Raw genomic sequence first — 18,110 nt, 5'->3', positions numbered from 1 at the left:
CCAAATGATCAATCAGAAGTCAAGTTATTATTTGTTGTTCCTAAAACTTGAATAGGCGACAAGACTTTTGTCAGTAGGTGTAGTGATTAGTGTCATGGCACTCCGGTGTTCAAGGCAACCTGAGTTAGATTCCCATCTCGAGGTTCTATGCTAATCCTTACCCTCTCTCTGCTCCCCACTTTCCTCTCAATACTCTCTACTGTCATATCCATTAAAGTGCTTTGAGTGTCTGGAAAAGCGCTGTATAAATATAATAAAAAATAAATAAAAATGACAAACCTAATCTGAGTGTTCTGCATTTGAGTAAAACTAAATTAAATTAAAAGAAATAAATCAATACATTAAAATCTAAAAAAATTAAAAAAACACATAAAATAAAAGTTTGTTATGTATATGCATAATTATAATATTTGGTTATTTAAAATACTGAAAATCTATTGATGATTTATACTTGGTTGTATATATAATTGCAGTTTACGTTACATTATACGGTTTAGTTCAATCACAGATCATTAAAGGATATATTTATTTCCAGTAAGTGGGGTTGCAGCTGGAAGGGCATCTGCTGCATAGCTTATATGCTGGAATAGTTGGTGGTTCATTCTGCTGTGATGACCCCTGATAAAAAATCAGATAAAGCTGACGTAAAAATTAATATAAATAATTATTATAATGTTGTAAGTTATTACATAAATATAAATGTCCCATTTTTCCAAAAATGCTTCTTTGAAAATGCAGTTAAATAGAAAATAACACTACTTTGTTACGTCATATGTATGTTACACAAAGTAGATGACAAACATTCATTCATTTTCCTTCAGCTTAGTCCCTTTATAGATCTGGGGTCGCCACAGCGGAATGAACCGCCAACTTATCCAGCATATGTTTTACTCAGCGGATGCCCTTCCAGCCGCAACCCATCATTGGGAAACATCCATACACACTCATTCACTACAGCCAAATTAGTTTATTCAATTCCCCTATAGCGCATGTGTTTGGACTGTGTTGGAAACTGAAGAACCCAGAGAAAACCCACGCCAACATGGGGAGAACATGCAAACTCCATACAGAAATGCCAACTGACCCAGTCGGGGATCAAAACAGGGACCTTCTTGCTGTGAGAGGATTGTGCTACCCACTGCGCCCCCATGATGCCAACATTTGAACATCCAAAGGTTGATTAGTTAATATTAATTACATTATTATTTATTTTAGTAAGCGTTTTTATGACTATGAATATTTTAAGAGACATTTTTAAGCCTTTTTTTTTCTCTCTGTTCAGATGTGTTTTTCTCTTTCAGTGTGTGTGTATGTGTACACATGTTCTTGTGACATATCAGCACACAAATCTGTATAATGACATGGGTATTACAAAAAGGAGGTGAAATATGAGGACATTGGTGACGTCCTCATTTCTCAAAATGCTTATAAATCTCACAGGATGAGTTTCATCAGAGAGTCAAGCTGCACAGTCTCATGTGATGGTTGGGTTTAGGGGTAGGGTGGGGTGAGGGCAATATAATATACGGTTTGTGCTGCATAAAATGAATGAAAACCTATGTAATGTCCCCACTTTTCACAAAAACAAACGTGTTTGTGTGTGTTGTATAATTAAAGCACATATTTTATTAATATTCTATGTATGGCAGCAGTTTAAGTGTTTTATACTAATACAGTATGTTATTTAAATGTTGTGTCATTATATAAATGTTCTATTTGTATAAAAATGCATCTTTGAGAATGCAGTAAACTAGAAAATAACACTGTTTGTAAATCCATACATATTTTATAAAGTAGATGGCCAACATTTGAACATCCAAAGGTTAATTAAATATATTATTATTTATTTTAATGCATGTTTTTATGACTATGAATGTTTTTAAGAGACATTTCTAAGTCATTTCTTGTACTCTTTCAGATGTATTCTTGTCAGATATGTGACTTTTCAACATCCAAAAGTTCATTATTTTTTATTACATTATTATTTATTTTAATAAGCGTTTTTATGACTATGAATGTTTTTAAGAGACATTTTTAAGCCTTTTTTCTCTTTCAGATGCATTTGTGTGTGTGTGTATGTGTGTATGTGTTTTTGTGACATATCAGGACACAAATCTGTATAATGACATGGGCATGACACAGGTATCACAAAAAGAAGGTGAAATATGAGGACATTGGTGACGTCCTCATTTCTCAAAATGCTTATAAATCCCACAGGATGAGTTTAATTTAACTGCACACAGTCTCCTGTGATGGTTGTGTTTAGGGGTGGGGTGGGGTGAGCGCAATACAATATATGGTTTGTGCTGCATAAAATGAATGGAAACCTAGGTAATGTCCCCACTTTTCACAAAAACAAACATGTGTGTGTGTGTGTGTGTGTATTAATTAAAGCACATATTTTATTTTTTTATTATTCCATGTATGACAGCAGTTTAAGTGTTTTTATACTAGTATAGTGTGCTATTTAAATGTTATGTGTCATTATATGAATGTAAATGTCCTATTTTTACAAAAATGAAATACAGTAAACAAGATAATAACACTGTTTGTTACACTATATGTATGTTATAAAGTAGGTGGCCGATATTTGAACATATTAAGGTTCATTAATTACATTAATTTTTATTTTAATGAGTGTTTTTATGACTATGAATGTTTTTAAGAGACATTTCTAAGCATTTCTTGTACTTTTTCAGATGCATTCTTTTCAGATATGTGACTTTTTTAAAAAAACTTTGCGTGCGTGCGTGCGTGCGTGCGTGTGTGTGTGTGTGAGACATATCAGGACACAAATCTGTATAATGACATAGGTATGACACAGGTATTACAAAAAGAGGGTGAAATATGAGGACATTGGTGACGTCCTCATTGGTCTAAATGCTTATAAATCACACAGGATGAGTTTAATCAGAGAGTAAAGCTGCACACAGTCTCCTGTGATGGTTGGGTTTAGGGGTGCGGTGGGGTGAGGGCAATATAATATACGGTTTGGACAGTATAAAATGAATAAAAACCTATGTAATGTCCCCACTTTTCACAAAAACAAACATGTGTTTCATCAAATCATGTGAAAGTGGGTGTTTCTCCATGTCAATAACAGACGAGAGTTTCCTGCTGGAAATGAGATACGAGGCAAAGCTTGCATTCTCTTTGTCTCCATCCACAGGATAAGGAGTGTGTGGATTTCTCATATAGTTCTAGAACAAAATGTTTGCAGCAAGTTCATTTCACACAGATGCATGGAATGAGTAGGAAACGTCCACATTACAGGACACCAGATGGCTTGTGTTCAAGTTTATTTGTGCTCCAACCCTGAAGGTACGTTTCACAACTCAATCCGTTTCCTTTGGCTGATTTATATATTTAAAGTTCTGAAAGGAGTAAAAGTCTAATGTTGCCCATATAACAAACTAACATTGTCAATAATTAATTCTAACAATGCATTCTGCATGACTTGTGTTAATGGTTTTATTTGTAAAAAGTGTAGCTTATAGGTAGGGTGGCACGCTGGCTCAGTGGTTAGCATGTCGCCTCACAGCAAGAAGGTTGCTGGTTCTAGTCCTGGCTGGATCAGTTGGCATTTCTGTGTGGAGTTTGCATGTTCTCCCCGTGTTGTTGTGGGTTTCCTTCGGGTGCTCCGGTTTCCCCCACAGTCCAAACACATGCGATATAGGGGAATTGAATAAACTGAATTGGCCGTAGGTGACGCGGTGGCACAGTGCGTAGCACATTCACCTCACAGCAAGAAGGTCGCTGGTTCGAACCTCAGCTGGGTCAGTTGACATTTCTGTGTGGAGTTTGGAAGTTCTCCCTGTGATGGTGTGGGTTTCCTCCGGGTGCTCCGGTTTCCCACAAAGTCCAAAGACGTGGAATAGGTGAATTGGGTAGGCTAAAATTGTCCATACTTTATGTGTGTGAATGAGTGTGTGTGGATGTTTCCAAGTGATGGGTTGCAGCTGGAAGGGCCTCCGCTGTGTAAAACATATGCTGAATAAATTGTTCATTCATTCCGCTGTGGCGACCCCTGATTAATAAAGGGACTAAGCCAAAAAGCAAATCAATGAATGAAATTGGCCGTAGTGTATGAGTGTGAATGGATGTTTCCCAGTACTGGGTTGCAGCTGGAAGGGTATCCGCTGAAGCATATGCTGGTTAAATTGATGGTTCATTCTGCTGTGGTGACCCCATATTAATAAAGGGTCTAAGCCGAAGGCAAAGGAATAAATGAATGTACTTAAAGGTAAAAAAAATAATAATAATTTGTTTGATTTTGGTGTCTGCATCAAATTAAATACACAAAAGTTTCTTTATTAACATTAAAAGCATACATAAATGTCTAATTTTTATATAACTTTCATGATGCTAAATTTCAAAACGTTTCAGTCATTTTTTAAATTAATTTTACATTTAAAAAACTATTTAGCAGATTATTCTGGGCTGTAATGATCAATTAACTGTGAGTCATTATGTAAAATTTTTGCTTTCAAAAAGGTAAAAACCAAGTAGTCTGAACAGTGGTGAAGAATAAAGATTTAAAGTGACAATGAGTATTTGGGAATATACTTTAATCTGACGTCAAATAATCCATGTTTGAATGTCTGATGAGATTTCTTTACTGTTAAATTAAATGATATTTTAGTTTCCGTCTTCTGCAAATCAAAGTAAAACTGATAATTATTAATTAATTCATTTTTCCTTCAGCTTAGTCCCTTTATTTATCAGGGGTCGCCACAGTGATATGAACCGCCAACTGTTCCAGCATATGTTTCATGCAGCGGATGCCCTTCCAGCTGCAACCCAGTACTGGGAAACACCCATACACTATGGTCAATTTAGTTTATTCAATTCCCCTATAGCGCATGTGTTTGGACTGTGAGGGAAACCAGAGCACCCGGAGGAAACCCACACCAACATGGGGAGAACATGCAAACTCCACACAGAAACACCAACTGGCCCGGCTGGGGCTCAAACCAGCAACCTTCTTGCTGTGACAAGGCAGTGCTAACCACTGAGCCACCCACCCAGGGGTAAAACTGAAATCCCAAATTAAATATTGGCTCTGTTTTTCAGACTCTGTGGTCGAGAGGACGTTAATGAGGCAGAAAGTCTTTCCCAGACTGAGGGAATACTGCAGATCTACATACGGACTCGACTTCAGAGTGAGCAAAGCCAATAAACAGTCTAATTCTGAAGAAGGACATTTGCAGTTGTTTTGTCTCCCTCAGATGATGATGACAAACGATTTATGGCACAAGCAATTGTGTTTTAATCCATCATCATGAATAAATGATGTTGATTTCTTTCGCTGGAACATGGAGCGTTTAGCAAGCCGCTCTAAAGCTAAACATCGTGCATTTTTAATAGTGCAAATGACAAAAGACTGACTGGGATATTATTGTTAACACTGCTCTATAAACGCATGTTGATCGGCTGTGTCTGTGGTTGTTTTGGCTGATCCAGTAGTTTGGGCCTGCGGTGGTTTTAGATGTATTGTCTGGAGTGGGAGGCAGAATGTTATTTATAAATATATGAGATCAATAACAATATGTGGACCCATCCTGTCAACAGGTTATTGACCCGTATGAAGCTAAAGAGCCCAAAAACTGGCCTACGCAGCAGGAGCGACTGCGTATACTGGAGGACTGCTGGAACAATTCTCTACACTCTTTCTTTGTGGTAAAAGACTTTTGGCTTTGTATGGATGGAATTGTGTGTGTAAATGTATAGAAACAGCTCTAAAGATTGTTAAAATAGTTTATAAATAAATAAACTATTTGGCCCTATAATGCACCCAGCACAATAACGCCCCATTCACACGGGGCGTCAGCGTCAACGCTTTCCATTCACTTTGAATGGGTGACGTCAGGCGTTGCCGAACTGCATTGTGGATCCGGCGCTCGCTGCAGAAGTTGCGACCATAGATATATACATTAGATGTCACCTGGCCTATTGTTGTCTATTGGACGGAATGCGTCAACAGCACTGCCATCTTGCTACAGGGTACCGCTCCTTTGAAATGAATGCGGGACCAATGTACAGTGGAAGACTGTGGCCATCCAAAGCCAGAGATATCCACATATCCACATATATCTATGATCGGGAGTTTTCCTGGATGTTAGTGTGTAATTTTTTTTTTCTAATTACGAAAATTATAATTTTACATCACTTTTCACATTGATGGATGGTCAGCAAAATAATCTTGTTTTTCATTTTGACATAAGATTATTTTGCTTACCCCATTGCCAGATTATTTAACTTGTTTTAAGGAAAACTCACTTAATTTTGGCATATTATATCTTATAACAAGACAGTACGTTTTGCTTGTCTAGAAAATTCTGCTTGATTTAAGAGTTTTAGATATTTGAGCTAGAAACAATACAAAAAATCTAAGTAAGAAAAGCATTTTTTGCAAAAGTGGATTCGGACTCGCCCTTAATGCTTTTGCGCCCTGTGCTTCAGACCTCTATTTTAACGATCTAGGCAAAAAGTCTAAAGCGAAGGGCGCAAAAGCATTAAGGGCGCGTCCCAATCCACTTTTGCTTAAGGACAGAAAAACACGATCTGCACTCCGGCACATGGTCTAACAGGGTTGTGCTTATTCTCTTAATGAGATATGGTTGTGTTTTGATCCATTTATTTAGTTTAAACGCAAAGATTTGTTTCAAAACTATTTCTAAATTCAGTTCTAATTTCCAGCAAATGAATAAATGAACAATAATAACGAAGTGTGCTCAAATAACTGAGTTCTTTCCAAATACACGTCCTGTTCTTATGATCCATATGGTGATGCAGATGTCTCCAAAACCCGACAGGTGGACAAATCTAAGCTTTGTTTTTAATAACACAAATATAAAGATGCAGATAACAAATAATGCTGATAATAATAATAACATTATACAAAATCCAATTGTCATGAATAAACTGAAAAAAAGCCGCCTGAGGTGAAGAAAGCATTCAGGCAGTGGTTTTTTATTTATGTAGAAATATAATAATTTTTGTAATATTTTAATCCTTTAATTATTTTTCCTTTGTAAAGATATTTGTGTGTTGCCATACAACCTATGTGTCAGCGAGGCCTACAACTAACGCGCTTTGCGCTGGACTTTAGACCTGCTTTTAGTTAGTCAATGGCACGGTCTATTTTAGTTCCTCAATATAGCAACCCGTCAGCAATGCGCCCTAACACACCTCTTTTCTAGAGCAAAATGCCCATGACTCCACAAGGTGGCGCAAATGGATTTGCTATTTAAACAACATGGCAGAAAACAGGAAAATGAAGGTTGCATTCTGACAATAGCAACATGACAGGGCAAACACGTCTTGCACCTTATTGCTCGGGGTGTACGATAGGGCACTATATTATCTATGCCAGGATAACATTACAAAATATTTGACTAGATATTTTTCAGGACACTAGTATTATGCTTAAAGTCGCATTTGAAGGCTTAACTAGATAAACTAGGCAAGTTCGGGTAATTAGGCAAGTCATTGTATAATGATTGTTTGTTCTGTACACAATCAAAAAAATATAGCTTAAAGGGGCTAATAATATTAATAAATTAAAATGTTTTTTAAAAAATTAAGAACTGCTTTTATTCCAGCTGAAATAAACCAAGTAAGACTTTCTCCAGAAGAAAAAATATTTTAGGAAATACAGTGAAAATGTTCTTACTCTGTTAAACATCATTTGGGAAAAGCAAATCACAGAAGGGCAAATAATTCTGACTTCAACTGCACCGTGTATAAATAGATTTTGTTATGATCTCATTATGTGGTGTTACTAACAAATACATTTTCTTTTTTGTTGCTCGTTTCAGGGGTTGGTGGGTGAACAATATGGAGATGCTTGTTTACCTGAGCAGGTCGAGGCCTCAGAGTTTCAGCTTATTCTCCAGGTATGCCAGCGCATGGGCTTTAAGACTGACGTTCTGGAGAAATGCTACCGGAGAGATGAAAATACCATTCCTCCCTCATTCTGTATGCTTGAGCCTTTAGGACGATGTAAACAAACCAGTGTCCAGGCAAGTAACGCATTCTTCTACACGGAAAGAAAGAGATTCATTGGATTTGCTACATTTTATTACGATAAGTGGTTGCAAATTATTTATATGGGCTGAATTTAAACAAACAAATTAAGTTGAACATTACTTAATCAAGGCTCAGTGGTTAGCACTGTGGATTGTGGTCACTGTAGGCGGTTTATTCCGCTGTGGCAACCCCTGATTAATAAAGGGACTAAGCCGAAGGAAAATTAATGAATGAATAAATCAAATTTGTTTGTTTAAATTCAGCCCATATAAATAGTTTGCAATCACTTACCTTAAAAAAATACAGTAAATCTTTTTTTCAGTGTAAAATGATGTCGCATATTTAACATTTAGCTAAAGTTCCTAATGTTTTGTCATTAGCAAGAGAATCCAACTGAGAAGAACTGGTGCAAGGTTTTTCCAGAGGTGAGGAGGATCCTCCATGATGTTGTGAACCAGTGTATACAGGAGGGGACTTTGGCACTTGACAAAGCACAAAAATATTTCCAATCATGTAAGTCAGGTCAAATCAAGTCATCTTTATCTTTATAAAATGTGTGAATGCTGTTCTACATGGATGCCCTGAAAAAAAAAAAGGATAAAAAATTATATGTTGGACATATCCAACACAGGCTCATTCTGAAAACGTACATTTCTCAAATTATGTAGCCAGAAGTACGTATGGCTGTATTTTGTCTTTAAAACGAAAGCAACAGGGCGGTATGATGGGGTTTCATTTCACGCTAACCAGCTGACCACTTACCTCCATGTGGATAGCTTTCCTGCTGTTACCAGTTTGTCTAGTAGCTCGACATGTACTGTATGTCAGCTGACTTGAGACACTGAGTGGAGTTGACCACGTCGATGGGTTTTAGGTCTGGCGAAGAACGGTTCTAAAAAGCAGGTAAAACAAAAACAGAATCGAAAAAAATAGAATAAACAAGAAAATAACAGGGTGAGAATGTGGTTAAATCTGAAAACGTGGTAAAAATCAGGTGAGGGCTTTTCGTTTTTCTGGACTGTTTTTAAAAACTGTCGATTGCATTTAGGGAAGTGGGTTGGCGCTAATCGATCTGTGTTGAAAACACTATTGGTTGGGTTTAGGGAAGGAGGAGACTGGGTCAGTCAGTCAGTCAGTCAGTAAGTCAGTCAGTCAGTCGACAGCAGCCTCTGGTTGATTTACACAAGAACAGCAGGTGTGAATGACACTCGAGAAATTTGAGAATTCAAAATGTGTACACAGCGGCCTCTGGTGAATTCGCAAAAACTGCAAAAAAACATACCTCCTGGGATGTATTTGGCGCTCTCTAGAAATGTATGTAGCGGTATGTATTCAGAATGAGCCTGGGTTGGACATATTTAGCATTTCAGGCAGGTAGTGAAGTAGTTTTTGAATTCTAGTGTAGTTCTAGTTCAATTAAAATGAATGCAGTTCAGTTTAATACAAATATCATTGTTGAAGGACGATGTGCTGAAAAATAGCCCCACCAAGTCTGTCTAATTAATGGGTGTCCAGAGCTGTTCGTGTACTGCAGAGTTTTCCTTCATTCCCAATTTAGCACACCTGAACCAGCTAATACCCTTAAATTATGTCTATTTGAGGGAGCAGCCATTTGAAGTGGTGTCCAAAACAAAAGTAAATGTTCTGAATGACTCAATCCCATCTGCGCGCTGAATAAATTTCCATGTCTAACCTTAAGATCGCATCCACAGCAGATTCCCATTGTGTAAGTTTCTAAATAATTAAATATTTCATTGTTAAATGAACATTTGTATACATCATAGAAATCTAAATGCTTTGTATCATTACTAATAGACAGCTCACTAAGTGTTAAATAGCAAGGTCTGACCATTAAGTTGTAATCTAATCCGTCTAAGGCAGGGGTGCCCAACCTCGGTCCTGGAGGGCCGGTGTCCTGCAAAGTTTAGTTCTAATGTTCTCAATCAAACATATCTGGACTAGCTAATCAAGCTCTTACTAGGATTTCTACAAACATCCTTGCAGGTGTGTTGAGACAAGTTGGAGCTAAAATCTGCAGGACACTGGCCCTACAAAACCGAGTTTGCTCACCTCTGGTTTAAGGGATAAATCAACCAGCAAACCACAAATAAAACGGCATTTTTTATCTGGTGCAACTCAAATTATTTTTATTCACTCCTCTAAGTGGACTTTATTAGTGCAATAATGTAAAGAAATGTGAATGAACAATTTTGGACTACCCAAGCTCATTCTGAAAACGTAGTCCCGTGGACGTTTCTGGAGACAGCGCAATACGTCCCGGAGCATACGTACGGCCGCTTTTATTTTTTTCAAGCGAACGCTGCGGGGCGGTGTGACGCTGTTCCCTTTCGCGCTTGCCTTACCTCCTTGCGGAGGGCTTCCCCGCTGCAACCCGTTTGTCCACTCAGCTCACCGTGTACATCAGCAGGCTCGAGATGCAGAGAGGAGTCGACCAAGACGATCGGTTTCGAGTCCGGAGAAGAGCGGTTCCAGCAATCAGGTAAGACAAAAACAGAATCCCAAAAATTAAGTGAATGAGTTTCGTAACTGGGTGAGGACGCAGCGAAATCCGAAAACGCGGTAGAAAAAAAAAATCGGGGCTTTTATTTTTTTGTACGGCTTTTTGTAAACTGTTGCTCGGGCCGATTGGCCGGTTGCGCTGTCAATCATCCGGTCAGTCGGACAGCGGCCTCTGTTGGGTTCACGTGAGAACAGCGGCCTCTTGCGTATTCGCGAAAACAAAAACTGCAGCCGTACGTACCCGCCAGGACGTATTCCGCGGTCTCCAGAAACATCCGCGGGTCTACGTTTCCACAATGAGCCCGGGTTGATTTTGGATAACGCAAAGGTCTTGTGCACCATAGTTGGGCCTGGCAATTTCACCAGTAAAATATCCCATTTCCGACCTCAAAGCATTCCAATTGTGAGTTGTCTGAAGCATTACTAGTCATACTGGTAACTTCCAGAAAGGTGTGTTGGACATTGGAGCTAAATTGTACAGGTCAGTGGTCCTCCAGGACTGCGTTTGGACAAATCTGTTCTAGAAAGAGTCTAATAGCTACATATTCCAAATCAAAATGGTCTAATTGTTTCTTTTCTTTCCAGCTCTTGAAATCGACCTCCGTTATGCATATGAAGGCCGTTCCAGTGAAGATGTAGCAAGATGTATCTGCTATGTTCATAAAATAACTGTCCCAATGAAGGAAAACACAATCCCCCCAGAGAAAGAAGACCAGTTGCACAGACTATCCCAGCTTCGAGATCAATTTCTGCCAAGCTTGGTTGCGTCACACAAGGCCGTGGTGTACTGCACCACCACAAAATGCAATCGTCTGCAATGTTACACACCTGAGATGAGGCTGGACTTTGGTGTTGGTCTGTGTGAGCAGCTAAATGTGGATCTCAAGAGACTTATTGATCATACTATGTTAAACAAAAGGACTGTTGCAGTTGATAACTTTGGCGAGAAAGATCTGTGCCGGATCTTTTCTTCTCTTTACAGAATTGAACGGGAGGAAGTTGAACATGTCAAATCCTACCTAGAAGGAAAAAATACATTATTTCCCTTTATACTCAATGGTGGACCATACTCAGGCAAAACTGTGCTTCTGGCTCATTGTGCAAGTCAGGTACCTATTGAAAATATCTTTCTGTTTGCAATAATAGCAATGTTTGGAATTGTATATATTCGGTAATATACTCTGTGACATTCAATATGACTTTTGTGTTATTAGGTATCAGTATGGTTGAAGAATCTGGATCCCGAGATACTTGTCTTCTTCATAGATGTCAACAGCTCCCTTAGACAGCTTCTCAAATACATATGTGAAAGAGCCGACTCAAGTAATACCAACATCAACAGCATCTTTCAGCTAAAAGAGAACTTTAAAAGACTCCTGACTGTGAGATCGACATCCAAGAATCCTCTGGTGATAATCATAGATGGTCTTGACCAGCTGCCAAAGACTGATGGACAACCTGACCTGACATGCCTTCCTAAAGCATTAGCTCCAAATGTAAAGCTTCTTATTTCTGTATCTGCAAACAGGCATGCCCTTCTTGCTGCCCTGAAGCAGTATTACCCAGATTCAGCCCTGTTCTGTGAGTTGCAACAAGTGGATACTAAAAGCTGTAACCAGCTTCTAACAACACTTCTTCAGGGGTCTAACAGAAAAATCACCTCGGGACAACAAGTATATGTAAATGAGGCTTTAAAGAAATGCACTGTCCCGTTATATGTGGAACTTCTTTACAGGCAGGCAGTCTGTTGGCACTCAGAGTTTGAGATTACTGAGGAAACACTTGATCTAGAGGTCCACAATAGCATTGTTCTGATATTTGATCATATGGAGAGAAAACATGGGAAATCTTTAGTCTCCAAAGCATTAAGCTATCTTACCTTGGCCAGGTATGGCATGACAACAACTGAGTTGACGGATGTTCTATCTTGTGATGATGAAGTTGTCGAATCTTTCCTTCCTCAAGGTGAAGGTGTACCGGCTACATTGAGAGTCCCTGAAGTTTCTGTGGAAACCCTTCTTTCTGACCTGAAGGGATTTCTAGTGCAGAGGAACATTTTAGGCACCCAAACTCTTTCTTGGGTAAACAGACACTTCCCTTTGGTTGTATGCAAGCAGTACCTGTGCTCAGAGGAAACTTGTCTAAAGATACACCATGTGCTTTCGGACTACTTCAGCGGCTCTTGGGCAAATGGCACAAAAAAACCTTTTATAATAAACAAAGATACGCAAATCCAAAGCTCCTCAGATGTCCCACGGAACATTTACATTGATAGGCAAGTACCCAGTCAACCTTGCATCTTTTCCCAACCTTTCTACATCTCTACCGCCATGCGTACACCAACACGTCCCAATCTGAGGAAACTACACACACTCTCTTTTCATTTGCTGAAAAGTGGGAGGATTGAGGAACTGGGCAGCCAAATGATTTCCCAAGAATACCTCCAGGTAATGTTGCATGCAATGCTAGCTGATGAACTGTTTTTGTGGCTTGAGAAGACATCTCAGTTGATTTTTCCCAGGGAACTTCAGCTCCTCCACGCCATTTTGAAATCTTCAGCTTGTCTGCTGAGGAACAACCCTGCTGATCTTCCAATAGTCCTGCAAGCCAAACTCCTTCCTTTTCTGAGTGTCTTTCCTAGTTTGGAGGAATGTGTGAATCCTGCAAGAGCAGAAGGTATGAGCTTAAAATGTGGAATGAGTACTGTGTTGCCTTCAGTTCCTTCAGTACCTTATTCCCAAAGTACACCGCAAGATTCAATGGCTTCGCAAATCATACTGTCAGCTGGATCTCTCTGTGGTGCTGTGGTAGTTGTACTGGACAATGGGGCTGCTTGGGTTTGCCATGGAGCTACATGTGAAGGCTTTAAAGTAACCCAGTCCAGTAATCTAAAGTTTACAAGTGTCTGTAGCTCTGGGAACACATTCCTTTTGAGCACTTGTTGTGGTAAACTTGTCTTGTGGGATGCAGTTGTTAAAACACAGCCTCTAGAAATTAAAATCCAACACACAGAAAACCACAAAAACAAAATTCTTGAGGGTGTCTTGGTGTTGGGGGACAATTTATTTGTGTGGTGGAGAGAACAAAACATTGTTAATGTATTTGTTGATAAAGAGGAGCTTACCCAACTGTGCTGCACTTATGAAATAACCTGTGTGTTATGTTCTGGGGAAGGCAATATCATTTACTGTGGACAAAATGAAGGTTCTGTGACTATATTCGACTGGCCCAATGGACAGCTTTTAGCCACTTTGACTTGTCCGAAAGGTATGCCACTAATTGAGATTATTCTCACCGAAGGCGATGAGGTAATATCATGTGTAGATCAAGCAGGAAATGTTTTTGCTTGGGATCTTGAAATGATAACAGAACCAGTTCTGATTTGTGAAAACCATTGTGGAATCCAGGGAAAGGTTCTGAACACAGACTACAAGGGAGACAACATACTTCTCATATGCAAAAAGCAACAAATTCAGCTCATTGACATCAGTCAAACTGATGTACTTGATCAGTTCAATCCCCCGAGGGGCAAAACATTTAAGCAAGCCATAATTGATCAAAACTCACACTTCATCCTTGCTTTGCTGTGCAATTGCTCATTTCTGTTGGTCTGGAATTGTGCCTCTGGACAGTGTGTGTTAAGTCTGGACACTGGGAACTGTCAAGATATTAATCTTCTTAAATGTGGCACCACTTACTTGGCAGCAATAGCAAGTGTAGGTGTTCTTATTTGGGACATGGATCTCATTAGAACTTCTGCTTTGGCACCAAAATCTGGAAAGAGAGTGAAGATCATCATAGCTGTTGGATCTCATGGAGGAACCTGTTATTCGGCAGATGGCTCCAAACTTGTGTGGAAGTGGGCAGTTTCAAGTGGCAAAGTAGAAGGCCGGTTTCTTCACCAAGGTTCTGTGGAGTCTATGTGCATCTCTGGAGATGGAAACTACCTTGTAAGTATTGCAGATGGTGATGTATATGTCTGGGAGACCTGCAATGGAGAAAATACTTACAGAATCTCTGGTAGTCAAGCATATAAGGTTCTAATAACACCCAAGGGAAACTTTGGGGTTGCTTTGTCAGAGAATAGTTCATCAAGGGTGTGGAAACTACAAAGTGGACACAGTATTTGCAGCATTCATCTTCATCTCAGAAATGCCAACATTTCACCTGAAGGCACCTTCCTTTTAGGTGTTAACAGTGGGAATCTCTTGGCTGCTAGCCTGTGGTCTGGCAATGTAAACAAATGCTTCTCGTGCTCTGACCAGTCAGATGTGGTTGCTTTCCATTCTCTGCTGAATCATCCGGATTTTGTGATTGTAGCTTTATCTTCAGGGGCTTTGTACTCCTGGAAGTTAACTGAGGATACGACTTGTCATCAAATCCAGCTGCCGGATTCCTTGTTTTGCCAACCAGAAATATTTGGTCTCTCATCTAATGGGGGGTATGCCGTCCTATCCATATCTGAATGCACAATAAACATCCTAAAGTTCTCCAACAGCAAACTGTGCTCTTTAAGAACCGAAGGACCTGTTCTGCAAACCACTGTCGGTGTTTCTGGTCAATATATGGTCTATGCATGTTACTCTTCTCTAGTGTGCCATAATTTATCCTGTGATCTCCATGAGAAACCAATGTTAGTAGCCATACGTTTGACTGATGGGGGAACTATTGGAAGGTTTTATTTGTGCAAGATGCCCTCTGTCTTAACCCTGTCCAAGGATTTGATTGTGTATGTGGGGTTTGAGGATGGTTCTGTTGGGGTTTATGCTGTACATGACACCAAGGTGGGTACAAGCAGCTGGAAGGCAGAAAACCTAACACTTTTGAATCCATTAGACGAGCAATTGATTTGGTCACCTCTATTAAAACCAAACCTTACATGGACTGAATTGCCTTTAGAATTTATTTGAATGGCTCCAGTGTAGACGGTTCTGGTTTTTGACATGGAAGCACTGAAATGATTATTATAACAAAATAAAAAATGCTTATTTGTTTTTGCACATAAATTAAGTTTATTTCAAAACTAATTTCCAGAGGATCGCATGCTTATGATTGACCACTGCTGGTCCAGTATTAGCTAACACGATGCACCAATCAGACGAATCCAAACACACATAAGACAAAAGATTTTTCTACCTTAGTCATTTTCGTGTCGAAGAGTCCCCCCATCCACCACTACTCCTCCCCCTCTTTCCTAGATTAATCCAGGACAGGGTGGCACTGTGGCTCATTGGTTATCACTGTCGTCTCGCAGCATGGAGGTCGCTGGTTTGAGTTCTGGTCATTTCTGGGGTTTGCATGTTCTCCCCATGCTCGCGCGGGTTTCCCCCTACTCTAGTTTCATACCACAGCCCATAGATATGCAGTTTAAGTGAATTGAGTAAACCAAATTGGCACAGTACATAAGTGTTTTAGTACTTGGGTATTCACCGCATAGCCATATGCTGGTAAAGCTGGCGGTTCATTCCGCCATGGCAACTCCTATTTATGAAGGAATAGGCCGAACTAACCAATTCGGGGGGGCTCTTGAGACCTACCTGAGCTCACACTCCCTGATGAAACGGGAGGGAGCCCCATGCTCAAGGATTTTCAGTATGCCAAACATGCTTCATCATCAATCATCAGCTAACTCATTCATTGTTCTTCGGCTTAGTCCTTTTATTAATCAGGGGTTGCCACAGCGCAATGAACCACCATCTTATCCAGCATATGTTTTACACAACATACACCTTTCTATGCTGCAACCCAGTACTGAGAATCACCTATACACACTCATTCACACTCATACACTACGGCCAATTTAGCTTATTCAATTCCCCTTTAGCGCATGTGGTTGAACTGTGGGAGAACATGGAGCACCAGGAAGAAACCCACATCAACACAGGGAGAACATGCAAACTCCACACAGAAATGCCAACTGACCCAGACGGGGCTTAAACCTTGCTGTGAGGCTATCGTGCTGCCCACTACGCCACCATGCCGCCCCTAAGTTTGAACTTTTGAAAACAAATTAAAATGTATTATGTTTTTAGACATGTTTATAGTCGATTTTAGACCATGCAGTACCAAAGTTTTAACTTCACAAAAATAAATGAATAAATAAATAAATATTTGGTATAATATGCCTGGTGTGAATTATATAATATTATGTAAATCCAGAGAAACTAAGAATTGTCAAGTGCTCTCTTGTTTACATAGTTGTAAAAGGCTTTTGTTGTTGATGTTGTTGTTTTATTGTAATATTTTTTGCAAGTTTTGAGTATTTTAACATTTGTGATATTATGATTATCATTTTAAATATGTGATAAACATGTTGTTGTTTTTGTCTCATGAGTATCAGGGTGCAAATGTAAAATTCACTGTATTAAATTTACTTTTTACGTTTTCTGTTTTGATCATTTTCTTTGTTTTTGCTTGTGTTGTTGCCTGTAGCCTGTAGCCTTACTACATTGTTTCTCTTTATGGTGTATAGACTGAATTTATTTTATTTTTTAATAGTTTTTTTTTTGATAGTTTGTTTTATATATGAATAACTTGCATAAATAACTCTTTTAAACTATACATCTGCTTAATAACAACTATGAAAAATAAAAAAATAAAAGTCCTAAAGAGAAAAGTAGGCTACTTTGTTGATTTATTGTTGTTATTATTATTATTATTATTGTTGTTATTGTTGGGCTTTGTGGTGGCACAGTGGGTAGTGCTGGCTCGAGCCTCGGCTGGCTCAGTTGGCATTTCTGTGTGGAGTTTGCATATAATAATAATATTCTCCCCATATTGGCATGGGTTTCCTCCGGATTCCCCCACAAGTCCAAAGGCATACACTATAGGTGAATTGGGTAGGCTAAATTGTCCGTAGTATGTGTGTGTATGGTTGTTTTCTAGTGATGGGTTGCAGCTGGAAGAGCATCTGCTGCGTAATACAGATGCTGGAAAGATTGGTGGTTCATTCCCCTGTGGCGACCCCTGATAAAAAATAAATAAATAAATGAATTGTTATTATTATTATCATTTAATGCGATTCTGATTGTGAGGAGTTACAAGGCTGAAATTACCCATCTACGTCACATGACCTCACACAGGTTCAACCGCACATACATTTAAGTGTGAACATTATGTAAGTAATAAATATAAAATGTAATAAATATAATAACTTATAAAAGTAATAACTTATCTCTAATACAAAAACAAAAGTTGTACCGCATCAAATTTCATTCCCTCGCTGTAAATGCTAGCGCTTCCTGGTTTTTTCTGCAGCCTCGCTTCCGCGCGCAACCTGTATGTTTACAGATCCGTATTTCGCCTATTCTTATCATAACTTTTGAAACACAAACCTTTACATCCTATAAAGAACATATCTGAAAGAATATTTGACACAGAAAAAATATATAAAGGATAAAATCACAATGTTGAAGTCGATATTCACATTGTAGAAATATTTGTTTGTTCATTTTTTAATCCAATTTAGAAATATAACAACATTTTAACATTTCACAGCAACAATTATCACATGGACAAATAAAAGTTACGAAGTACAGCATATTTTACCATAAAAAAAC

General features: G+C 38.9%; 1 protein-coding gene across 2 annotated transcripts; it reads left to right on the top strand.

Moving 5' to 3' along the window:
* The first annotated feature begins 1,110 nt into the window (after window positions 1–1,110).
* LOC108179119 (NACHT and WD repeat domain-containing protein 2) lies at window positions 1,111–17,134 on the top strand. 2 transcript variants are annotated; one of them, XM_087291447.1, is made up of 8 exons: window positions 1,111–2,278; window positions 2,974–3,321; window positions 5,074–5,162; window positions 5,572–5,679; window positions 7,821–8,024; window positions 8,412–8,544; window positions 11,137–11,660; window positions 11,766–17,134. In XM_087291447.1, the coding sequence occupies exons 2-8, from the start codon at window positions 3,282–3,284 to the stop codon at window positions 15,459–15,461; spliced, it is 4,794 nt and encodes a 1,597-aa protein (XP_087147573.1). In that variant the 5' UTR covers window positions 1,111–2,278; window positions 2,974–3,281; the 3' UTR covers window positions 15,462–17,134.
* Window positions 17,135–18,110: the final 976 nt, after the last annotated feature.

Source organism: Danio rerio, chromosome 18 (assembly GCF_052040795.2).
Source record: "Danio rerio strain M-AB ecotype USA chromosome 18, GRCz13ab, whole genome shotgun sequence".
NCBI lineage: Eukaryota > Metazoa > Chordata > Actinopteri > Cypriniformes > Danionidae > Danio > Danio rerio.
The sequence above is the reverse complement of the archived record's forward strand: the minus strand, read 5'-3'. Positions and strand labels throughout refer to the sequence as shown.

Coding starts and splice junctions, on each gene's coding strand:
- LOC108179119 (XM_087291447.1), top strand. CDS start 3,282: ATGGCTTGTGTTCAAGTTTATTTGTGCTCCAACCCTGAAG. Junction 3,322..5,073: donor TTTGTGCTCCAACCCTGAAG/GTACGTTTCACA, acceptor TCTGTTTTTCAG/ACTCTGTGGTCGAGAGGACG. Junction 5,680..7,820: donor CTCTACACTCTTTCTTTGTG/GTAAAAGACTTT, acceptor TGCTCGTTTCAG/GGGTTGGTGGGTGAACAATA.